The sequence below is a fragment of the Helianthus annuus genome, chromosome 13 (assembly GCF_002127325.2).
Source record: "Helianthus annuus cultivar XRQ/B chromosome 13, HanXRQr2.0-SUNRISE, whole genome shotgun sequence".
Lineage (NCBI taxonomy): Eukaryota > Viridiplantae > Streptophyta > Magnoliopsida > Asterales > Asteraceae > Helianthus > Helianthus annuus.
The window spans coordinates 16055521-16081851 of record NC_035445.2 but is presented as its reverse complement, the minus strand read 5'-3'; the positions used below and the strand labels follow the sequence as shown (position 1 = coordinate 16081851).

General features: G+C 41.8%; 2 protein-coding genes across 2 annotated transcripts; both read left to right on the top strand.

The window, feature by feature from the left end:
• Positions 1 to 4564: 4564 nt before the first annotated feature.
• Positions 4565 to 24632, top strand: LOC110900568. The gene is made up of 3 exons (XM_022147452.1): positions 4565 to 5143; positions 22149 to 23103; positions 23245 to 24632. The coding sequence occupies exons 1-3, from the start codon at positions 4565 to 4567 to the stop codon at positions 24630 to 24632; spliced, it is 2922 nt and encodes a 973-aa protein (XP_022003144.1).
• A 31-nt stretch (positions 24633 to 24663) lies between these two features.
• Positions 24664 to 25731, top strand: LOC110900567. The gene has a single exon (XM_022147451.1). It carries the CDS (start codon positions 24664 to 24666, stop codon positions 25729 to 25731), a length of 1068 nt encoding a protein of 355 aa, XP_022003143.1.
• The last annotated feature ends 600 nt before the right edge of the window (positions 25732 to 26331 follow it).

The following is a 26331-nucleotide window of genomic DNA, read 5'->3' as shown; positions in this document are numbered from 1 at the left end:
GCCTAGGTGTAGGTCCTACGACAAAGGTACATTAAAACCCAAGAGTACATATAAGGGTTTAATTTATAGTCGTTACGAAAGCTAAAGCACGCACTAAAAGGCACCTGAAACACACTTTAAGTGCAGAACTTTATTAAATTCAGCACAATTCAGCTTTTAACAACATAAATATTGTGCAAAGATGTCGTTTTATCATCCAGAATATTTCCCTAAGTGACGGGAATTCTTTGTGTCACTAAAAATAACACTAACGACACTTTAAATGCTTATTAAGCACTTTAACGAATCGGTATCTAACCGAACAACCGAACAATTTGATTCGATACCGATTTCAAGCTTTAAATCACTTTCTGGAAGGTTATACGCAAACTGGTGCTTAAACGCAATCAGTTTAACGCGACGTACACTCCAGAACTGTGACGTAAGCCAAATATACCCTAAATATCCCTTACATAACTTAGAAATAAGTTTCGAAGGATTCGGTATGGCGAAAACGTGTTTATTTGAACTAAAGAACTAATTACGACAAAACTGCGAAACGAACGTTTGTGGCCGCCGGATAATATTTAATCCCACAAATATTCTGTTATGATTAAAATTTTATTTTAATCAGGTTCGTGTTGAAAAATAAATTAAAACGCTTAAAAACGTTATTTTTCAAGTTTAAGCGCGTACCGTGTGTTCCTACGCGACATAGTGCTTACACTGCAAAACGCAGACAACGCAGCAAACCCAGGAATATGCCAGGAATATGCCAGGAATATACCAGGAATATGCCAGGAATATGCCAGGAATATGCCAGGAATATACCAGGAATATACCAGGAATATGCCAGGAATATGCCAGGAATATGCCAGGAATATGCTAGGAATATGCCAGGAATATGCTAAGAATATGCTATATGGAAGATCTATAAATACCACCATTCCATCACTCCATCTTCACTTCCCTCTCTCCCTCCCTTGTTCTCAGCCCAACCAAGCACCACCGCCACCCTCATTTTCCAACATCATCCATCCATTCCAAGGTGATATTGAGGAGTAAGAAGGCCACTAACGAAGCTCGGTGCAAGCGGATCTTGAAGGACATTCTTCATTTGCTTTTATCCACCTCTTTTGTCCTCTTGAACTCCCCTAGCCTTGTGCTAGTAGTAAGTGCTTCTAAACATCTTCTTGTTCTCGTTTATGATGGTTAATAGATGATTTAATGGCTAAAAATCATAAACACTAAAGATCACCAACTAAAAGTCTTGTAAAATGATGAACTTAATGGATAAAAGGAAAGTAATGGTGTAAAACTTGTTAAACTTGTTTTGTGATGATTATTTTGTGTTGTTTAATGCTAGTAGTAGTTCGGATCGTCATCTAACCCGGCTAGGTTATGTTCATAGAGCATGGACTAGTGTATGTTAAAGTATAAAAAGGGCAAGATGATGAACACTACTACATAATAACATGAACTTGCGTAAAAGGAATTTTTCTTGTAAAATGATGTTCTAAACTAGTAGATATAAAGATCTACAAGTGGTATTTTCGAAAAACCAACTGTAAGACGAAACCATGTTTTAAAACCGGATCTTTCATGAACTAGAGGTGTTTTTGTGAACAAACAAGTGTGTGGACACTAGTGTAACAAAAGTTTTAACAAAGAAATAATTTTCGCAAAAACCGACTAGAAGTTGTAAAACTTCATATTCTTTAAAAATAAGATTTCCAAGAAACCGACTTTATTTTTAGAGATGGAAAAACCTACTAAATGTGTTGAAGAGTTACTACATAATTTTACACAACTTGCAAGTTCATGTGTATGCGATTTGTGTTTATTTTGACTAGTTTGATATTTGAAGATGGTATTTTGATGATGGAAAAATTGATTGGTTGAATTTTAAAAGAAAATGATACGCTAGTAAGCGTGGCCACCTCCAGTTACAGAGGAAACTCTGGCGAAATTTTTCCAGAAAATAACACTTACAATATTTTTGGTGACAAGTGTTATGAATAGATTTTTGACTTGTTTTCCAACCAAACTTCGCCATGATTTTTATTACGAAATTACCAAATACGGAGGTGGATTTTCATAAATGGAACTTGTTAAGTATATATTTAGAATATATATTTATCGCTTGTGTGATTACGTGGTTATTTTGTGAACTAGGTATATATTATTTTTAGAGTAAAAATAATATGACTTGGAGATACTCGTAACGAATAAAGAAAATATACAAAATACACATGCAACCTATTTAGACAAGATACATAATTCGGGAGCAAAGTGCAAAACACGAGATACTTATATTAATATGTGAGGAAATAATATAAGTAAGACGCCTAGTTAAAAATATAAAATATTTTTAACACAACAATACGAATACAAATGAGAGTGACTGTACTTGTGCGGCACAAGACTAGTGACTAACGTTAAGAAAACGCATACAGGTCGCGACGTTAATTAAGCAAACCCGGTGAAGTTTACGACGCACAGGAACGCAAAGTTGTGAGTTCATGCTCCCCCTTTTCTTTTAACTGTTTTCAGTTTTATAACTCGGGGTGAAATACATGTTACAAATACTTCAATATTTACAAATTGGTATGTTGTGTACAAAAACGAGAAGTACTCTTGGCGAAAACTAGTGCCAAGAATTGATACGAGAAATCGTGTCACGAATAGGGTTCCATAAGCACCATTAATCGTGTACATACTAAGACCGCAGAACAAAAGGTTAGATCTAATGGGTTTCAGGGCAGCCCCACTCTTGGTGACAACTAGAACCAAGTAGTGTTTTTGTGTCTCAGTCGTGAATCGACTATAGAAAAATGCCTATGGTTTGGTGACTTCCTATGTCGTGTCACATGTTAATGGCTTTGCAACCCATTAACACTTGATACATATAGAGATACTTGACTCATTCATGAATACGCGTTTTGAAACAAAATACATACCATGTTTTTCATACAAAGTATACAAACGTTCAATACAAAAACTGCATGAATTCACACCAACATTATGTTGATGTTTTTCCAAAACTCACATGTATTTCAGGTAATTAAAGGTGGATGTGCGCGCGGTCTTACTTATGCTCGTGGATGTCGCTATGTTTTATTTTCGCTAAATAAAGTTGTAACTCTTAAGGCAATATGCTATCACGTGTTGTAAACACTTGACTTATGTTTTGGTAATGTAATGTTTGAAGTTATTTTGAGCATATAGTATGTTTACCTTTCGTATGCAATGAGAACCTTTCATGATCACACCTCGTGCTTCCGCCGCAGAAAGGGGTGTGACAGATTGGTATCAGAGCTGCGATTGTAGTGAACCAGGATTCCTTCTCGAGTCTAGTCTACAATCTCTAGGATCCTATCACGAAAACACTTTTTCAAAAAGTTTTCATTGCATAAAACGTCCTGCGACATCCACTGCCTGGAACTGTTTACATGAGTCTAGAAAAGACACTACGAGACTTAGGGTGCACAGGAGTAGCACTTGTCTTTAATTGAGAGTTAATTGCAATTATGTGTGATAATTAGCATATACTAGAAGTAGAATGTCACAAGTATACGTGACTTTATCTGAAAGCGATGGCCCATCTGAAGGAAGAAATACGAGGATGAAACGAACTGTGCGAACCGTGCAAGGAGTTACGTAATTATGGATGCATACATAATTATGGAATTCAGTGCACAGAAATCACAGCAAGTCTTGTCATGTATAGATTCCCTCAGTGCAAGCCCACTAAGTACTCTGCTAGAGTAAAAGTTGTTTGATGTCACTTATGTGGTATATATACATGTGAATATATATGATACTACTGTCTAGTGTGACGACATCAAACAAATATTTAACCCTGTTGTGTTATGTTCTATCAGAACATGGCACCCAGGAGAGCTGTGAATGCTCGAGGTGGTGATCAACCTCCTCCTCCCCCACTGCCAAGAACTGCTGAAGAGCTGGACGCTCTACTGGAAGAGAGGATCTCTGCTGCTATCGCCCAGTACGAGGCGAACCGTACCCAAGACAGTGGAGGGCCAAGCAATGCTAGGCGTAACGGACATGGAGATTCGTCAGGAAGAAACGCAGCCCAAGGTAACCTTAAGACAATTTGCTAGGCATGGAGAAATTTATGAACGGCCCTTGCTTCATTATTTCTTCAATTGCTCATATGTGAATTGGTTGGGTTAATTACAGGCTGCACCTTCAAGCGTTCCTCGACTGCAAACCAATGAACTACGATGGCACTGGAGGAGCGGTAGCATTTGTGCGTTGGATGGAGAAGACTGAGGCCACTATCCGCATGAGCAAGTGTACCGCGGATCAACAAGTCACCTTTGCTACTGGGTTATTTGTCGATGAAGCTTTGACTTGGTGGAACCTGCAAGTCCAAACCCTAGGCGATGATGCCGCGTATGGCATGACTTGGGATGAACTGAAAGAGAAAATGCGAGAGAAGTATTGCTCTCGTGCCGAACTCCAAAGGTTGGAGACGGAGTTCTGGCACTTGACTATGGTAGGTGCTGACATCACAGGGTATACTCGAAGGTTCCATGATTTGTCTAGGGTGATTCCCTACATGGTAACTCCGGAATTCAAGCGCGTTGAACGCTACATTTGGGGATTGGCCCCGGAATTTCGCGGCATGGTGACTTCAGCCAAACCCCAGACAATCACTGAGGCTGTAACTCTGGCTGTCAGCCTTACTGAAGACTGTGTTCGCATGGAGAAGCTATCACTGAACCTGACAGAAAACACCAAGATGCATGCTGAGTCGTCCGCTGGCAAGAAAAGGAAACATGCAAACTTGAATCAAGCAACTCGTAACAACAAGGGTTCAAACAAGAAGTGTGGCCCCAACCCGCCTCAGGAGGCAAAATCGCTTGCAGCCATGAACGACGCTCCAGCTAAGGGATACCTGGGCACCTTGCCCAAATGCCATCGGTGCAAACGCCATCATGAGGGAGTTTGTCGCATCTCAAAGTGTGACAAGTGTGGAAAGTTGGGTCACCGCACTGAAGACTGTTGGAGTAAGAGGAACGGGAATGGAAATCATAATGGGGCTGATAATAGAAACAATGGTGGAAATGGAAATGGTGTTGGCAACGGAAATGGGCGAAACCAAGGATGTTTCAGTTGTGGAAGCAATGATCATTTTGTAACAACTCGAATTCCCAAGATTTTATTTCGCATTTATTGCACGTTCATGTATTGTTTAGCTGTTTATTTGCACAATTGATTGCTATGAAATTGTATACGTTTTGATGCGATGAATCATATTGTGTGATTGTGCATGGTTGTTTGTTAATTGTGAAAGACTTGGTAAATATATGAACTTGGTGGTGAATCTATGAAATTGTCATGAGATAGTGTGCATGTGTAAAATATGATACTTAAGGAGGTAGAGGGTAATTAGTGAAATCTTAGAGATACTTAACCCTAATCCCTTTTTCACTAATCATTCTCTCAAAACCAAAGCACGTACTACATTCTCTAATCCCCTAGAAATCATCACTATCATCATTGGCACAAGACATTCAACACTTTGATTCCACATTTCCTCTAGGATCATTCAAGGTAATTGTCTATTGATCATCGTACCTAATTGATTGATTGATTGTTTTCAATTCTTGATTATATGATTCATGAAAACCCTAGTTCTCATTTGATATTCTCTACGTATTGATTGAGCCTGATTTATTGAGAAATGAATAAGATTGTTATGAAATCAATTGCATGATGATTAGAGGTACGATATGTTTAAACTGTTGATGATTGATTCTGATTCTGCACTATGAGAATGTATGAAATTAGGGTTTTGGGATCGTTGAGCGTAAATGATGGTAGAGCACGTAACTGTTGCAATTGTTTCTATGGAATTGAAAACTCATGAATTATGTTATGTCCGAGCTTTGTTGTGCCAACACTTGTCCGACCTTTATATGTATCATGTGTCCGACCTTTGCATGTAACCTAATGGTCCGAGCTTTAAGCAACACAAGGGTCCGAGTTCCTTGCTTTGTCATGTAGTCCGAGTTTCTTTATATGGATGAAGAGGTCCGACCGTTATGATTATAAGGGAACCGAGTTTTATAAGATGCACATTAGTCCGAATATTGTTAACAGGAGTTGAATGGTCCGACTTTTATTCAAAGTAGGGGAGGGGTCCGACTTTTGGACATGGACTATGTTGTCCGACCTTTATGAAGGGAACCCCCCCCCCCACATGGTCCGAGTTTTGGTAGAGCTTCCCCTGTCCGACCTTTAAACCCTAGTGAGGGTCCGAGTTTCTTAAGTGTTACATTGGTTCGAGCTTTATATGAAACACATGGGGTCCGAGTTTAAATGGGGGCTAGTGGTCCGAATTTATGAAAGGCTTTACCCCTATCCGAGTTCTATGCTAGGGTTGTTGGTCCAATAACCTGTTAACTCTATTACTTCAGAAACCTCATCCAGTTTAGTAATTATGTTTACATGTTAACCTCATTATGTCCCTTAAGTTATGTATGTTAACTCTGTTAGAATCCAACTGATATGTTAACTCTGTTATCTGCACGTAATCCTGTTAAGTATGTAACTCAGTTAAACATGTAAACCATTGATAAGTTACTAAGCTGTTAACTCTAATTGTTCGTTAACTCTGTTAGTTAACTTGTATTGTTAAGTTATTATTCCTGTTTCATATGTTAACTGTGTTAAGTGTTAACCATGTTAAGTGTATCAGTTCTGCGAGAAACGTGTTATCTTGTTAAGTATGTTGATCTTGTTAAACATGACAGCCCTGTTAATTGTGTTACTGAGTAAATTTGTTCGAATTGATCAAGAACACTGTCATATGAGGCATGATTGTATGAAAGTAAAATAACTGTTATGTGCTGCATGATGATTAACTGCCAAACACACTATGTGACGTTAGATTTGTGTACAAGATTGTTTCGAACGAAAACTGATTATACATACGTGCGTACGATAGGTCGTGGTTGATTAACTGTGAGCGTGCGTATTCTTTAGCATACCGAGCAAACCAAGGTGAGTTCACACAGCCAAGGCATGGGGTTCCCGGGTGGGAATGGGATTTGATGAACTATTGTACATACTCCGCTGATAGAACTACGACTAGACTAGTAACACTTATTGAACTGATATTCGCACACCTGCCAAGGGTTGGCCGCGATATTATGACTGACTTCGCACACCTGCCTTTGGAAGGCCGCGAACTGAAATTTACTAATCTTCGCACACCTGCCTGGGAGGCCGCGATACAGATAAACCTAGTCTAGAATACTCGGGATGAACATCCCCTAATATCTTCGCATACCTGCCTGGGAGGCCGCGATGGAAACTAATACAATACATGACATAACGAACGAACATACTACTACTCACACTATACTATTACTGAACTGTTAACTGTGAACTCGCTCAACTAGTTGTTGACTCGTTGCTGCATGCCTTGCAGGACCTTAGGTACTTATGGAGCTTGCACTGGAGGCGCGGTCGTTGTGGACAAGGATCGTGATTACTATGTTGAACTGTTATGACATTTAAAACTATTAACTATGTTGGGTTTCTTACATGCTTCCGCTACTTAAACTATGTTTTGTTGGAACATCAATTGTATTGAATTGGGTTATGAATTTCTTTAATTATTTATATTGTTCAATATGATTGGTGGCTTGATCCTGGTCAGTCACGCTCCCAAGCGGTGATACTCCGCAGGTGGATTTTGGGGGTGTGACAGATTGGTATCAGAGCCATTGGTTATAGAGAACTTGGTTTTAATATGGGAAAACGTTTTTATTAAAACCAGACTATAACCAGAACAGTGCTCTCAACGATCCACAACGACGCTTCGCTCCACGTGCAAGACTCAACATCCTAGGTAATAAGGTATATGTTTATTGCCTACATGCTAGAATTGCATAGAACTTTGCTCGTAGTATGCTTACATTACTTTGCTCACTACTTATTATTTCTTGAGAACACCTATGTGCTTACACTTTTCTGTCATCGCACTACTCGCGAACCATTCATACTTACGCTACCTTTACTGTTCGATCATGTCTGGACGTGTTAACATGACTCAAGCCCAGTTGACAGCTCTCATTAACGAACAAGTTGCTGCGGCGCTTGCAGCCGCACAGGCAGGAGGTATAACCTGCTATTCCAGACCTATCCTAGGATGTTAGATCCTACTCGCGTGACCCAACCCTCGCGCTTAACCTTGACCTATCTTTCTCGCGCAACGGGTCAGAATGCATAGCAACCTGTCTGCACATTCAAGAACTTCATGGACTGTCGTCCAAGCACATCTAGTGGCACAGAAGGAGCAGTGGGACTACTCCATCGGTTTGGGAAGCTCGAGTCAGTATTCAAGATGAGTGAATGCCCTGAGGCTCGCAGGGTCAAGTATGCCACTGTTACGTTGGAAAGAATCGCGCTAACCTGGTGGAACACGCAAGTTCAGATATTAGGGCTGGCAGCTGCTAACGCCACCCCCTGGAACGAATTCAAAGAACGCATTAAAAGGGAATACTGCACGCGTAATGACATCCACAAGTTAGAAGTGGAGCTTTACCATTTGAAAATGACGGGGTCAGAAATTGAAGCTTATACGAAACGATCGAACGAACTGGCCATCTTGTGTCCAACCATGGTGGACCCCCCAAGCAAGCGTATCAAATTGTACCTCAAGGGTCTAACCTCAGAGATTCAGAGCCATGCTACATCGGCTAACCTCGACAATATCCAAGATATTCAGTGTCTTGCTCATCGGCTCACGGATCGGGCAGTGGCACAGAACAGGCTGCCTAGTTGTATCAGCGCTATTACTACCGCTACCACTTCTGCTACTCCCGCTACTCCTAGTGACACACAAGCGGAAATGGGATGGGTATTCCAGCAAGGGTTCCGCTACTGTTCAGTCTCAAGCACAGCAGCAGCGCAAGAATAGTGATCACCAGAGCCCGAGTCAGCCAACTACTGGTGGTCAGGGGCAGGGTGGATATCGAGGAATTCACCCAACGTGTAACTAATGCAACAGACACCACGGTGGTTAGTGCAACGAGGGACGCTGCCAGAGGCGTCTCAAGATGGGCCATGGAGCTAAGGATTCAGGAGCTCACGGCCTGCAAATCGGAATCGCCAGCAGCAACAGCAAGCAGAAACCCTATGCAAAGAAAAGATTGTTCGCATTCCTCATTCTGGTCAAGAACCTCTCGAAGTTCAAGGCGACAAGAGTGGTGCTGTGGTTGGCATCACCTCTTTCTTGAAGGCTCAGAAATGTTTGCGGAAGGGCCACACCGCAATTTTGGCTCTCGTTACTGACGCATCAGCGAAAGAAAAGAAGTTGGAAGACCATCTAGTTGTACGCGACTTTCCTCAGGCGTTTCCTAAAGATTTACCTGGTCTACCGCCTCATCGTCAGGTCGAATTTCAAATCGAGCTCGCTCCAGGAGCAGCACCCATAGCTCGAGCACCGTATCGCTTAGCTCCACCAGAATCGGAAGAACTATCGACGCAGCTACAAGAAATCTTGGATAAGGGATTTATCCGACCTATCTCTTTGCCTTGGGGAGCTACAAGAACTCTTGGATACCAATTATCTGTGAAAAAGAAGGATGGCACCTTCAGGATGTGAAATTGATTACCGTGAACTGAACAAGGTCACAGTGAAGAACCGTTATCCTCTTCCACGCATTGACGACTTATTCGACCAGTTGCAAGGGTCGAGTTACTACTCCAAGGTTGATCTAAGGTCTGGTTATCATCAGCTGAGAGTCCGGGATGAGGACGTCTCCAAGACAGCATTCAGAACTCGCTGCAGCCATTACGAGTTCCTAGTCATGCCATTTGGGCTTACGAACGCGCCTGCAGTTTTCATGGATCTTATGAACAGGGTGTGCAAACCCTATCTAGACAAGTTCGTCATCGTTTTCGTCGATGACATCCAGATCTACTCCAAGAGTCAGGAGGAACACGAGCAGCACCTGCGTCTTATCTTGGAACTTCTTCGAAAGGAACAACTGTACGCCAAGTTTTCAAAATGCGACTTCTGGCTTCGTGAAGTCCACTTCTTAGGCCATGTGGTGAACAGGGATGGGATTCATGTCAATCCATCCAAGGTAGATTCGATCAGGAATTGGCCTGCACCACGTACACCAACGGAAATACGCCAATTCTTGGGTTTGGCGGGTTACTACAGACGGTTTACCAAGGATTTCTCAAAGATTACTCAGCCACTTACACTACTGACACAGAAGGGTGTCACCTACCGTTGGGGAGATCCCCAGGAAACCGCTTTCCAGTACCTAAAGGATAGGCTTTGCAGCGCACCTATTCTCTCATTGCCAGAGGGCACGGACGATTTCGTAGTAGATTGTGATGCATCCATCCAGGGTCTTGGATGAGTGTTAAAGCAGCGCGACAAGGTCATTGCTTACATTTCGCGGCAACTCAAAGTTCACGAACGGAACTACACGACGCACGATTTAGAGCTGGGAGCTGTTGTTTTTGCACTTAAGATATGGCGACACTACCTGTACGGTACCAAGTGCACAATTTACACCGATCACAGGAGTCTCGAACATATCTTCAAGCAGAAGGAATTGAACATGCGTCAACGACGATGGGTCGAGCTACTTAATGATTACGAATGCGCCATCAAGTACCATCCAGGCATAGCCAATGTTGTGGCTGACGCGCTCAGTCGGAAAGACACTCTACCTAGACGCATACGAGCCTTGCAGCTCACTATTCAGTCCAGTCTTCCTACACAGATACGAACTGCTCAGATGGAAGCATTAAAGCCTGAAAACGTCAAAGCTGAAACCTTACGCGGCTCAAGGCAACGAATGGAACAAAAGGAAGACGGCGCCTACTATGTAACGGGGCGTATTTGGGTCCCACTTTTTGGCGGTTTACGCGAGCTGGTAATGGACGAAGCTCACAAGTCCTGCTACTCGGTACATCCAGGGTCGGATAAGATGTACCACGATCTCAAAACAACATATTGGTGGCCTAGCATGAAAGCCCACATTGCTACTTACGTCGGCAAGTGTTTGACATGTGCAAAGGTCAAAGTGGAGTATCAGAAACCAGCGGGCCTACTTCAACAACCCAGGATACCACAGTGGAAATGGGAAGAGATTTCCATGGATTTTGTTACAGGCCTACCTAGATCTCAGCGTGGGAATGATACCATATGGGTGATCGTGGATCGACTCACCAAGTCTGCACACTTCCTGGCTATAAAGGAAACGGATAAGTTCCCCACTCTCGCAGACATTTATCTTAAAGAAGTTGTTTCGAGGCACGGGGTGCCCACCTCCATCATTTCGGATCGGGATGCACGATTCACGTCAGAGCTATGGCAAGCAATGCACAAATCTTTTGGCTCACTATTAGACATGAGCACAGCATATCATCCTCAGACGGATGGGCAGTCTGAGCGAACAATCCAGACTCTTGAAGACATGCTTCGGGCATGTGTTATTGATTTCGGTAACGGCTGGGAAAAGCATCTCCCTTTGGTGGAGTTTTCGTATAATAACAGTTATCACACCAGCATACAAGCCGCTCCATTCGAGGCATTGTACGGACGTAAATGCCGGTCACCTCTCTGTTGGGCAGAGGTGGGGGATAGTCAGATCACGGGTCCGAAGATTGTAGTGGACGCCACAGAAAAGATTGCGCAAATACGACAACGCATGGCGGCAGCACGCGACCGTCAGAAAGCCTACGCGGACAAGCGTAGGAAGCCTTTGGAATTTCAGGTCGGGGACCGGGTTTTATTAAAAGTCTCACCCTGGAAGGGTGTGGTTCGATTTGGTAAACGAGGCAAGCTCAATCCGCGGTATGTCGGACCGTTCAAGATCATTGAGAAAATAGGCAAAGTAGCTTACAAGCTAAACCTACCAGCTGGACTCGGTGCAGTTCACAATGTATTTCACGTGTCGAATCTGAAGAAGTGCCTGTCAGATGAGACCCTCATAGTTCCTTTCAAGGAACTCACTATCGACGAGCGGTTGCAGTTCGTCGAGAAGCCAGTTGAAATTACGGACCGGGATGTTAAGGTCCTCAAAAGCAAGAGAATCCCTCTTGTTCGAGTTCGTTGGAACTCCCGACGTGGCCCAGAGTACACCTGGGAACGCGAAGACCAAATGAAAGAAAAGTACCCCCAGTTATTCAGAACCAATGCAACCACTACTGAGGCTGAAGCTACTACTACAGAATTTCGGGACGAAATTCCAAATCAACGGGGGGATGATGTGACACCCCAAGAAAACCAGTGAACAATACAGCTTACCTAGCTTCCTCAGTGAGTGCGTACCAAATTTCGGGACGAAATTTCTTTTAAGTTGGGGATAATGTGACAACTCGAATTCCCAATATTTTATTTCGCATTTATTGCACGTTCATGTATTGTTTAGCTGTTTATTTGCACAATTGATTGCTGTGAAATTGTATACGTTTTGATGCGATGAATCATATTGTGTGATTGTGCATGGTTGTTTGTTAATTGTGAAAGACTTGGTAAATATATGAACTTGGTGGTGAATCTATGAAATTGTCATGAGATGGTGTGCATGTGTAAAATATGATACTTAGGGAGGTAGAGGGTAATTAGTGAAATCTTAGAGATACTTAACCCTAATCCCTTTTTCACTAATCATTCTCTCAAAACCAAAGCACGTACTACATTCTCTAATCCCCTAGAAATCATCACCATCATCATTGGCACAAGACATTCAACACTTTGATTCCACATTTCCTCTAGGATCATTCAAGGTAATTGTCTATTGATCATCGTACCTAATTGATTGATTGATTGTTTTCAATTCTTGATTATATGATTCATGAAAACCCTAGTTCTCATTTGATATTCTCTGCGTATTGATTGAGCCTGATTTATTGAGAAATGAATAAGATTGTTATGAAATCAATTGCATGATGATTAGAGGTACGATATGTTTAAATTGTTGATGATTGATTCTGATTCTGCACTATGAGAATGTATGAAATTAGGGTTTTGGGATCGTTGAACGTAACTGATGGTAGAGCACGTAACTGTTGCAATTGTTTCTATGGAATTGAAAACTCATGAATTATGTTATGTCCGAGCTTTGTTGTGCCAACACTTGTCCGACCTTTATATGTATCATGTGTCCGACCTTTGCATGTAACCTAATGGTCCGAGCTTTAAGCAACACAAGGGTCCGAGTTCCTTGCTTTGTCATGTAGTCCGAGTTTCTTTATATGGATGAAGAGGTCCGACCGTTATGATTATAAGGGAACCGAGTTTTATAAGATGCACATTAGTCCGAATATTGTTAACAGGAGTTGAATGGTCCGACTTTTATTCAAAGTAGGGGAGGGGTCCGACTTTTGGACATGGACTATGTTGTCCGACCTTTATGAAGGGAAACCACCCCCCCCCCACATGGTAGAGCTTCCCCTGTCCGACCTTTAAACCCTAGTGAGGGTCCGAGTTTCTTAAGTGTTACATTGGTCCGAGCTTTATATGAAACACATGGGGTCCGAGTTTAAATGGGGGCTAGTGGTCCGAATTTATGAAAGGCTTTACCCCTATCCGAGTTCTATGCTAGGGTTGTTGGTCCAATAACCTGTTAACTCTATTACTTCAGAAACCTCATCCAGTTTAGTAATTATGTTTACATGTTAGCCTCATTATGTCCCTTAAGTTATGTATGTTAACTCTGTTAGAATCCAACTGATATGTTAACTCTGTTATCTGCACGTAATCCTGTTAAGTATGTAACTCAGTTAAACATGTAAACCATTGATAAGTTACTAAGCTGTTAACTCTAATTGTTCGTTAACTCTGTTAGTTAACTTGTATTGTTAAGTTATTATTCCTGTTTCATATGTTAACTGTGTTAAGTGTTAACCATGTTAAGTGTATCAGTTCTGCGAGAAACGTGTTATCTTGTTAAGTATGTTGATCTTGTTAAACATGACAGCCCTGTTAATTGTGTTACTGAGTAAATTTGTTCGAATTGATCAAGAACACTATCATATGAGGCATGATTGTATGAAAGTAAAATAACTATTATGTGCTGCATGATGATTAACTGCCAAACACACTATGTGACGTTAGATTTGTGTACAAGATTGTTTTGAACGAAAACTGATTATACATACGTGCGTACGATAGGTCGTGGTTGATTAACTGTGAGCGTGCGTATTCTTTAGCATACCGAGCAAACCAAGGTGAGTTCACACAGCCAAGGCATGGGGTTCCCGGGTGGGAATGGGATTTGATGAACTATTGTACATACTCCGCTGATAGAACTACGACTAGACTAGTAACACTTATTGAACTGATCTTCGCACACCTGCCAAGGGTTGGCCGCGATATTATGACTGACTTCGCACACCTGCCTTTGGAAGGCCGCGAACTGAAATTTACTAATCTTCGCACACCTGCCTGGGAGGCCGCGATACAGATAAACCTAGTCTAGAATACTCGGGATGAACATCCCCTAATATCTTCGCATACCTGCCTGGGAGGCCGCGATGGAAACTAATACGATACATGACATAACGAACGAACATACTACTACTCACACTATACTATTACTGAACTGTTAACTGTGAACTCGCTCAACTAGTTGTTGACTCGTTGCTGCATGCCTTGCAGGACCTTAGGTACTTATGGAGCTTGCACTGGAGGCGCGGTCGTTGTGGACAAGGATCGTGATTACTATGTTGAACTGTTATGACATTTAAAACTATTAACTATGTTGGGTTTCTTACATGCTTCCGCTACTTAAACTATGTTTTGTTGGAACATCAATTGTATTGAATTGGGTTATGAATTTCTTTAATTATTTATATTGTTCAATATGATTGGTGGCTTGATCCTGGTCAGTCACGCTCCCAAGTGGTGATACTCCGCTGGTGGATTTTGGGGGTGTGACACATTTCATGAGAGACTGCCCAAAGAAAGACAATGCTCAGGCTGCGAGCATTTGTGATCGGAGCAAAGGACGCACGCGAGGACCCTAACGTGGTCACCGGTACGTTTCTCGTTAACAATCACTTTGCATCCATATTATTCGACACTGGCGCCGATTATAGCTACATGTCTGTGGAATTTAAACGCATACTTGGAATAGAGTCTAGTAGATTAGAAATTACTTATTCCATAGAACTAGCCAATGGTAAACTTGTTGAATCGGGCGAAGTTGTTAGAGGCTGCACACTAGAACTTGGTGAACGAAAATTTAGCATCGACCTCTTACCTATCCAATTAGGTAGCTTCGATGTAGTAGTTGGCATGGACTGGCTGTCCAAGAACAAAGCTAAAGTTGTATGTCATGAGAAAATCATTCGCATCCCTTTGGCGAATGATGAAACCCTCATCGTACATGGAGAAAGACGAGACACGCCTCTGCGAATCATCAGCTGCATAAAAGCACAGAAGTGCTTAAGGAAAGGATGTGTCGCTTTCCTGGCACATGTTGTAGATAAAAAGGCTGTGGAGCCGAAACTCGAAGACAATCCTGTGGTGAAGGAATTTCCTGATGTTTTTCCCGAAGATCTACCAGGACTACCTCCGCAACGACAAGTCGAATTCCGTATAGACTTGGTTCCAGGAGTCGCTCCTTTAGCCAAGGCCCCCTATCGACTTGCACAATCCGAAATGCAAGAATTATCCACACAACTCCAGGAGTTGTTGGATAAAGGATTCATAAGCCCTGGGGAGCTCCAGTATTGTTCGTGAAGAAAAAGGATGGAACTCTGCGAATGTGTATCAATTACAGAGAACTGAACAAGCTCACTATCAAAAATCGGTACCCACTACCGAGGATTGATGACTTATTTGATCAGTTGCAAGGATCAAGCTACTATTCCAAGATCGACCTTCGATCTGGATATCATCAGTTAAGGATCCAAGAAGAAAGCGTACCAAGGACGGCATTCAGAACACGTTATGGACATTATAAGTTTCTTGTTATGCCATTCGGACTGACGAACGCACCAGCGGTCTTTATGGATCTGATGAATCGAGTATGCAAACCATATCACGATAAATTCGTAATTGTATTTATCGACGATATCCTGATCTACTCACGGACGAAAGAAGAGCACGAGCAACACCTCAGAACCATCCTAGAACTACTGAAGACAGAGAAACTGTATGCAAAGTTCTCAAAGTGCGAATTCTGGATTCGCGAAGTACAATTTCTTGGTCACGTGGTGAATGAGAAGGGAATTCATGTAAACCCGTCCAAGATTGAAGCCATAAAGAATTGGGAAGCTCCCAAAACCCCGACTGAAGTTCGGCAATTTTTGGGCTTAGCGGGCTACTATAGGCGATTCATCGAGAATTTCTCAAAAATAGCTCAGCCACTAACCGCCCTTACACAGAAAGACAAGAAGTATGACTGGGGTGTTAAGCAAGAAGAAGCTTTTCAGCTACTCAAGATCAAGCTATGCGATGCACCAATATTGTCACTACCCGAAGGCACGGACGACTTCGTGGTATACTGCGACGCCTCGCGACAAGGACTGGGTTGCGTGCTCATGCAACGCCAAAAGGTCATCGCTTACGCTTCAAGGCAATTGAAGGTGCACGAAAGAAACTATACCACTCATGACCTGGAACTGGGCGCAGTGGTATTTGCCTTAAAGATCTGGCGACACTATCTATATGGTACTCGATGTACAATCTTCACAGATCACAAAAGCCTGCAACACATACTTGATCAAAAGGAACTGAACATGAGCCAGCGGCGATGGGTCGAGCTGTTAAATGACTACGACTGTGAGATCAAGTACCACCCTGGAAAGGCAAACGTTGTAGCGGACGCGTTGAGCCGAAAGGAAAGAGTTAAGACCCTACGGGTTCGAGCATTGGAAATGACTATCCGATCGAACCTCACTTCACGTATTCGTGACGCACAACAAGAAGCCCTTAAGGTGGAAAATTGCAAAGCTGAATACCTCCGGGGTGCATTGAAGTACATGGCGCCAAATGAAGAGGGAGCCTTATACTTTAAAAAGCGCATTTGGGTTCCGCTCTATGGTGGCCTACGAGAAGTCATCCTTGATGAAGCGCACAAGTCAAGATACTCGATCCACCCAGGGTCGGACAAGATGTATCAAGACTTAAAAGAATATTATTGGTGGCCAAGACTCAAAAGCGACGTTGCTGTCTATGTAGGAAAGTGCCTGACCTGCGCTAAGGTTAAGGCTGAATACCAGAAACCGTCTGGCCTACTACAACAACCAGAGATCCCCATGTGGAAGTGGGAGCAAATCTCGATGGATTTCATAACAAAATTACCCAGGACCCCGAGAGGGCACGATATGATATGGGTAATAGTTGATCGATTGACGAAGTCTGCGCATTTCCTACCAATCCGAGAAAAGGATAGCACTGGAAAACTGGCAGAGATATATTTGAAGGAAATTGTGGCACGTCATGGAGTGCCGACCTCCATTATTTCAGACAGAGATGGACGCTTTGTCTCAAGAATCTGGCAATCATTTCAAGAAGCCTTTGGATCTCAGCTAGATCTAAGCACGGCATTCCATCCACAAACAGATAGCCAGAGCAAACGAACCATACAAACATTGGAAGATATGCTTCGCGCATGCGTCATGGATCTAGGCAGCAGCTGGGATACTCACCTACCCTTAGTTGAGTTTTCCTACAATAACAGTTATCATACAAGCATAAAGGCCGCGCCGTTCGAAGCTCTGTATGGCCGCAAGTGCCGATCGCCCCTATGTTGGGCAGACGCTGGTGACAAACGTATGGTTGGTCCTGAACTAGTACAAGAAACAACCGACAAGATTGCGCAGATCCGAGAGCGCATTAAGGCGGCTCGAGATCGACAGAAGAGCTACGCTGATCAAAGACGAAAACCCTTAGAAGTCGAGGTGGGAGACAAAGTGTTGTTAAAGGTCTCACCTTGGAAGGGAGTAGCCAGATTCGGAAAACGTGGGAAGCTGAATCCACGATACATCGGACCATTCAGAATCTTGGAGAGAATTGGTACCGTGGCGTACAAGTTGGAGTTACCGGAAGACCTTAATGGAGTACATGATACGTTTCATGTGTCCAACCTCAAGAAGAGTCCAACACAAGAGAACGTGATCATCCCCGCGGATGAAGTGCATATTAATGACGCCCTCCGATTTACCGAACAACCCGTTGAGGTTACCGACTGGAAAGTCAACAAGACCAGGAGGAGCAGTGTGAAACTTGTCAAAGTACGTTGGAACTCTAAGCATGGGCCCGAATACACATGGGAACGCGAAGACCAGTTCAAGGAAAAGTATCCCCACTTATTCAAGAAGCCTCCTGCGAGAGTTAGTTCAGTCTGAATTTCGGGACGAAATTCTTTTAACGGGGGGAGACTGTGACAACTGGCACAAAACCGGTAACTTCCGTACACTTTAATTATTATTCAATGACTGCAATTATGTGCTTAAATGTCAACATTGACTGATTAGATGCTAAGCAAGTGAATTCATGCACGTTGTATACTACAAAATATTGCTTCATGCAATCGAGAGCGCTGCGTCAGAAATATTAGTAAACTCACCAGTAAGACACACTGTGTCAACGGAACTGCAGAAAGCAGTCAGACATTAGAATTGAGGCCTAGGTGTAGGTCCTACGACAAAGGTACATTAAAACACAAGAGTACATATAAGGGTTTAATTTATGGTCGTTACGAAAGCTAAAGTACGCACGAAACACACTTTAAGTGCAGAACTTTATTAAATTCAGCATAATTCAGCTTTTAACAACATAAATATTGTGCAGAGATGTCGTTTTATCATCCAGAATAATTCCCTAAGTGACGGGAATTCTTTGTGTCACTAAAAATAACACTAACGACACTTTAAATGCTTATTAAGCACTTTAACGAATCGGTATCTAACCGAACAACCGAACAATTTGATTCGATACCGATTTCAAGCTTTAAATCACTTTCTGAAAGGTTATACGCAAACTGGTGCTTAAACGCAATCAGTTTAACGCGACGTACACTCCAGAACTGTGACGTAAGCCAAATATACCCTAAATATCCCTTACATAACTTAGAAATAAGTTTCGAAGGATTCGGTATGGCGAAAACGTGTTTATTTGAACTAAAGAACTAATTACGACAAAACTGCGAAACGAACGTTGGTGGCCACCCGGATAATATTTAATCCCACAAATATTCTGTTATGATTAAAATTTTATTTTAATCAGGTTCGTGTAAAAATAAATTAAAACGCTTAAAAACGTTATTTTTCAAGTTTAAGCGTGTACCGTGTGTTCCTACGCGACACAGTGCTTACACTGCAAAAAGCAGACAACGCAGCAAACCCAGGAATATGCCAGGAATATACCAGGAATATGCCAGGAATATGCCAGGAATATACCAGGAATATACAAGGAATATGCCAGGAATATGCCAGGAATATGCCAGGAATATGCCAGGAATATGCCAGGAATATGCTAGGAATATGCTATATGGAAGGTCTATAAATACCACCATTCCATCACTCCATCTTCACTTCCCTCTCTCCCTCCCTTGTTCTCGGCCCAACCAAGCACCACCGCCACCCTCATTTTCCAACATCATCCATCCATTCCAAGGTGATATTGAGGAGTAAGAAGGCCACTAACGAAGCTCGGTGCAAGCGGATCTTGAAGGACCTTCTTCATTTGCTTTTATCCACCTCTTTTGTCCTCTTGAACTCCCCTAGCCTTGTGCTAGTAGTAAGTGCTTCTAAACATCTTCTTGTTCTCGTTTATGATGGTTAATAGATGATTTAATGGCTAAAAATCATAAACACTAAAGATCACCAACTAAAAGTCTTGTAAAATGATGAACTTAATGGATAAAAGGAAAGTAATGGTGTAAAACTTGTTAAACTTGTTTTGTGATGATTATTTTGTGTTGTTTAAAAAGGGTAGTTGCACGGTACCCCTGACCGCGGAAGGGATCTCCCTTCCCAGTTCACCACCCGACAAGGATCCCTGGCGGCAAATACCCATAGCCATCAAAGAGGGGTAAGAAACATGTTTCAAACCCGAGACCTCGAGTGTCCTCGGTCCGGCTTTAAAGCGGGTGTCGGTGGCCACCAAAGTGGCACTAATGGGAATTGAACTTGGGTCTCTATTGAAGAACCCAAGTCACTCCACCACTAGGCCACTTGTGGTGGTTATGTTAGGCCACTTGTCAGCTTTAAAGCGGGTGTTGTTTAATGCTAGTAGTAGTTCGGATCGTCATCTAACCCGGCTAGGTTATGTTCATAGAGCATGGACTAGTGTATGTGTCACACCTCGGCCGCGTGTAACGTGCAACCGCGGCGGAAACGCCGGGGAGTGTTGTGGACAGAATTAATTGTTTCATAACCATGAAAATCAAAGTTACATTTTATTTATTAAACAAGGGTAGTACATTGTCTTAAACAGAAAAACAAAGAGTTTATAACATAATTAACTAAGTCTATCTTCAGTTTTAGTCTCTAAGGCACAGGTCCGCCCTAGTGTCATGATCATCATCCTATGGAATAGCTCCTGAAAACACGTGAAAGTAGGTACGTCAGCATAAAAATGCCTGTGAGATACATAGGTTTTGTGAAAATGGGATTCATGACTTGAGTTTAAAGAAATGTTTAATAACAGTCAGTCATGAACCTTGTAATTTGTCTTGCTTTGTAAACAATTTGAAAAACGATAACATCAGATGATATGTATAGATAAGTGCAAGGTTAAACGAGTAACCAAGTAAAATAAGTTGAATAAGATAAGTTGTTTGTAAAAATGATGTCTTGTGAAGAGTATGTTATTTGTGTAAAATGTAATGTGTCTAAATTGAAATGACTTGGATAACGCTACGATATGTAATATTATACAAGCATTTATATATAGGAAGTACCAGCGGCGTATCCACCATGTTTGTATCATATTACATACGCCACGTTACACCAGCCATTTACCCAAACCAACCACCATGTAAATTGTTCATGTATAAACCATATGTCAAGTGTTATTGTGTAAACCATGTCGAAAGGTCTATGTTCAATGTAAACCACCAAGTATGTATATCAATGTCAAAATGTTTATGTTTAATGTAGATCATGTAGTGTGTACCCAAAATATATCTTGTATGGTAAGCGAGATGTATCAACTAAACCATATGTAAAATGCACAAAACAAGGTGTTGAAGTAAAACATGGTTTAAATCAACGTTATGTTTTGTGGAACAATGCATGCTCTACTGATATTAACATTTATGCGGTATTGCGAAATATGCATACATCTAAGCCTTGAGACTGTGGCGATAAACCCTTAAACAAATTAAAGGTTTATCTAAGTTATGTATATCGAATTCGGTCATTCCTTCCAATCCAATCAAACCCAGGATTTCAGGAACGGGAGTTGTCAATTCCTATGGTACCACTACCTACTAACGAATGGCGTAGCTAATGTTAATGAATGTATTGTTCCATGTTAAACAAACCAATGTTATACCAAAATGAAGGCATGTGATGTAAACAATTGTACTAAGTATGCACACAATGGGCATAAATAGCATGAAATGAAATGTGAAGCAATGTACTAAGTACGCACACAATGGGCATACATAGCATGAAATGTACTGTAAAACAATGTACTAAGTACGCACACAATGGGCATACATAGCATGAAATGTAATGTAAAACAATGTACTAAGTACGCACACAATGGGCATACATAGCATGAAATGTAATGAAATGCAATGTACTAAGTATGCACACAATGGGCATACATAGCATGAAATGTAATGAAGTCATGTACTATTATGTACTAACGAACATAGCAAGTATATGATGTGAAAACAGGAAAGCATGAAAGTAACAAGTAGGCACATGTGTTTCACCCCAAAACAGTTTGGAAAACAGTAAAAGAGGGGTTCAATGTACTCACCTGAGATTGCTTTGGAGTTCTTGTATAATAACCAGATAATGCTAGAGATCACGGAATATCAAACGACACCTAATAGGTAGCTATATTAATATACCGGACCAAAATCGGAAGGATCGGATAGTATGCGGGTTTGTAAACCAGACGAGTATGGAGACTCGTGAAATATGGTTTAATAAAGCCTATATACTAAAATGAAACCTAACCTGAAAATCAGTTGAGTATTTGTGCGGTTCTGGAGACGCATGTGAATGTTAATAAGCTTGATAAGGTTTGTAAGGGGGTCTTTCGTAGGTGGAATTGGACATCGAATGGCGGTCTTTGTCAAAGAGGAACCAGAATTATTTTGGGGTGGAATACAGAGGATGTTGATCTCATGGTGCTCTCACAATCTGACCAGGTTATTCACACTCAAGTTCTGTTAAAAGCTGAATCCAAAACCTTTCTTTGTTCCTTTGTCTATGCGGAAAATAAATATCAAGATCGTAGATCCCTTTGGGAGGATATCTGTAAGCATTCTAGTTTAGCTCGTGATCAACCTTGGGTAGTGTTAGGGGATTTTAACTCAGCTCTCAATATGGAGGATTGTCTATACGGTCCCTCGAGTCACACCATTAGTATGAGAGAATTTTTTGATTGCATCCAAGTTGCTGAGCTTGTGGATGTTCGGAGTCATGGGCTTCATTACACTTGGAACCAAAAGCCTAGAGAAGGGATTGGAGTTCTCAAGAAATTAGATCGTATCATGAGTAACATTAAATTTATGGATTTATTTCCTCATGTTTATGCTTTGTTTCAGCCGGCTCGGGTCTCTGATCACACCCCCTGTATCTTAAAGTTACCATTTATTCCTCGTAAAAAGCAGAAGCCGTTTAAATTCCCAAATTTCCTGACTGCTAAACCGGAGTTCAGGCAGCATGTTGTTTGTGAATGGGCCAAGGATGTTCAAGGTTATGCTATGTTCTCGGTTACTAGGAAAATGAGAAATCTGAAACCATGTTTACGTAAACTCTTACACCAACAGGGGAACCTTCATGAAAAGGTTAAAAGGCTGCGTAATGAGCTGGATTCGGCCCAGCAGTTAGTTGATACTAATCCCCTTGACGTAGAAGCTCGTGTCTTGGCTGCCAAGTGTCTACATGATTTTCAGGAGGCGGCCTATGACGAAGAATGTTTCCTTAAACAAAAATCGAAGGTTTAATGGCTGTGTGCTGGTGATTCGAATACGGCTTATTTTCATAATGTGGTGAAAATCAGAAATTTCAGAAACAAAATTAGTTGTATCCATGATATACATGGGAATCGATTTGAAGGTGAGGATGTTACTTCGGCCCTTGTGGAGCATTATTCGAATTTTTTGGGTACTGATCAGATAGTTCAGAATTTTGATGATGAAGACCTCTTTGTTAATACCCTTAGCCAAGTATCGGCTGATAACATGGTAAGACAAGTGACTCGAGAGGAGGTTGAAACAGCCATGTTTAGCATTGGTGAAAATAAGGCCCCGGGCCCTGATGGATTCACTTCTGCTTTCTTTAAACAATCGTGGGATATTGTAGGAGATGAGGTAACGGATGCGGTTCTGGATTTCTTTCAAAATGGTAAACTTCTGAAACAAGTCAACCATACGATCTTGGCACTCGTTCCTAAAAAGGATACTCCTAACTCTGTTATTGACTACCGTCCTATTTCTTGCTGTAATGTACTCTTTAAGTGCATCAGTAAGATCATCACAGATAGGATTAAAGGGAGTTTGGAAAGCTTGGTCAGCATTAACCGGTCGGCGTTTGTTCCGGGTAGAAAAATCACTGATAATATTCTCCTGACGCAAGAATTGATGCATAATTATCATCTTAGTAGAGGCCCGGCTAGATGTGCTTTTAAAATTGACATCCAAAAGGCATACGATACAGTCAATTGGTCTTTTCTAGAGACAATCCTCAATCGATTTGGTTTTCATAGTAAAATGGTGAATTGGATCATGTCATGTGTTTCAACGGTGACCTACTCGCTGAGTATTAACGGGGAACTTCATGGTTATTTTGCGGGAAAACGTGGTCTTAGACAAGGAGACCCTTTGTCTCCGTATTTGTTCACTCTAGTAATGGAAGTCTTGACCCAACTTTTGCAGCAAGCAGCCTCGCAGACGTCGTTTAAATTTCATGCTCGTTGCTCAAAACAAAAGATAGTAAGTGTCTCGTTTGCTGATGATTTATTTGTTTTTTCTCATGGTGATAGTGTTTCGGTTAAACATCTGAGAGATGCTCTTGGAAAGTTCACTAATATCTCGGGTCTTGCCCCTAGTCCTTCTAAAAGCACGGCTTTCTTCAGTAATGTTCCTCGGCACATTAAGAATTTAATTCTTGAAGTTATGCCCTTCCACGAAGGCTCCTTGCCGGTTTGGTATCTCGGAGTACCACTGATATCAACTAGACTCGCGGCCACTGACTGCAAAATTCTTTTGGAGCGTGTTGAAAGAAGAATAGATAACTGGGTGTCCAAATCCTTGTCTTTTGCTGGAAGACTCCAGCTTATTAATTCGGTATTGGCAGCCATGTATTCTTATTGGACTTCGGTCTTTATGCTTCCTCATGGTGTTATTAGAGATTTGGAGAAAAAAATTGCGATCCTTTTTATGGAATGGGGGTTTGCAAGGTTCGGCTCGGGCAAAAGTGGCATGGAAACATGTTTGTACTCATAAAGATGAGGGTGGTTTAGGCATTAGAAGCATCATGGACGTGAATAAAGCCATGTTGACATCTCACATTTGGAGCATAATAACGAATCGTAAATCGCTGTGGGTTCAATGGATTCATTCTTATAAGCTGAAAGGTAAAAGTTTCTGGGAGATTCAATGTAAAGGTAATATTACTTGGGGATGGCGGAAACTCTTGGCTATTCGGCCTAGTATTCGGTCATCTATTTGGATAACTGTAAAAAGTGGGCGGCAAACTAATGCTTGGAGTGATAATTGGTGTTCATACAGTCCTCTTCGCTCTTTTATCTCCCCTAGGGCGATAGCAAATGCTGGTTTTTCTCTTAATTCTATGGTTGCTGACCTTATATCTGAGACTGGACAATGGTTGTGGCCTGAAGCTTGGTATGATACTTATCCAGTCCTTATAAATGTTGATATCCCACAACTTATAGCGGATGTGGAAGATCGGTTCGGCTGGAAAGATTTGGAAGGCAAAATTCAGCATTTTGGATCTTGGGAGGTTTGGAACAATTTGCGGTATAGAGATGATAAGGTTACTTGGGCTAATGCGGTGTGGTTTACTCAATGCATTCCTCGTCACTCTTTTCATCTATGGCTAGTTATCAAGGATAAACTCAAGACACAAGATAGGATGTCGGTGTGGGAAGCGGGCAGTGCTACTAATTTACAGCTCATGTGTTGTCCATTATGCAAGTACGATCGCGATTCTAGAGACCATCTATTTTTCCAATGCCCTTATGCGTCTAAGGTATGGGGTCTGGTTAGAAACATGGTAGATATGGGGAATGTAACGAACACCTGGTCATCGATCATGCAATGGATGGAAACCAATACAAACTCAAGAACTCTGGAGCATATTATTTGCAAAATCATGGTAGCGGCGTCCACGTATTATATATGGCAGGAACGGAACAAGCGCTTATTCTCCCCTCTTCAACGAAGTGCTGAGGCTCTCTCAAAAACTATCACTGATACGGTTCGGCTTAGGATTATGGGTCTCAAGATTGGGGGGCAACCGAATTACAAGAAGATAATGGAAAGGTGGCTGATCTCGAAGAATTTGGAGATAGATCCGGGTTAAAGAGTCACTAGTGTGTTTTTCTCATTGTTTGTTTTTTTGGGTCGTGTTTCCCTAGTTTAGCGGTTTGGCTTGGTTGTGTCGTTTGTTGGGTTTTGGTTTGTTTCTTGTTTTCTAGCCTTGGTTTGTCAAGACTAGTAGTGTGTGTTGATGTCACAGCACACCCTGTTTCTTTTATTGGTTGATATAAAATTTAACTGGGGTAACCCTTTACCCAAAAAAAATGAAACCTAACCTAAGTGCTTACGATCCATTACGACCCGATTAGGTAGCTTATGCTACCTTAACACGTCGTTCGCGTAGAACGCGTTTGGAACGCCTAACATCGTGACCACAAGGTATAACCTCGGAAGGTTATAGCTATGGTCACCTAATGTGTTTGGTCGGATCCTAATGATCGACCAAATGGGTCGGGTTCGAAAGTATAAGCGATTGTTTAGATCGCTTACCTTACGACCCTATATAAGCACTATACTAAAAGTGACGAGCTAAGCATGTTAGAACATGCTTAACTAAGTTTAGAAAACAGGTTTGGCATCAAAACAAACGGCTTTGATGCTTACGAGTAGTTTGGTTACAAAATACGCAAGAATGCGCATTTTG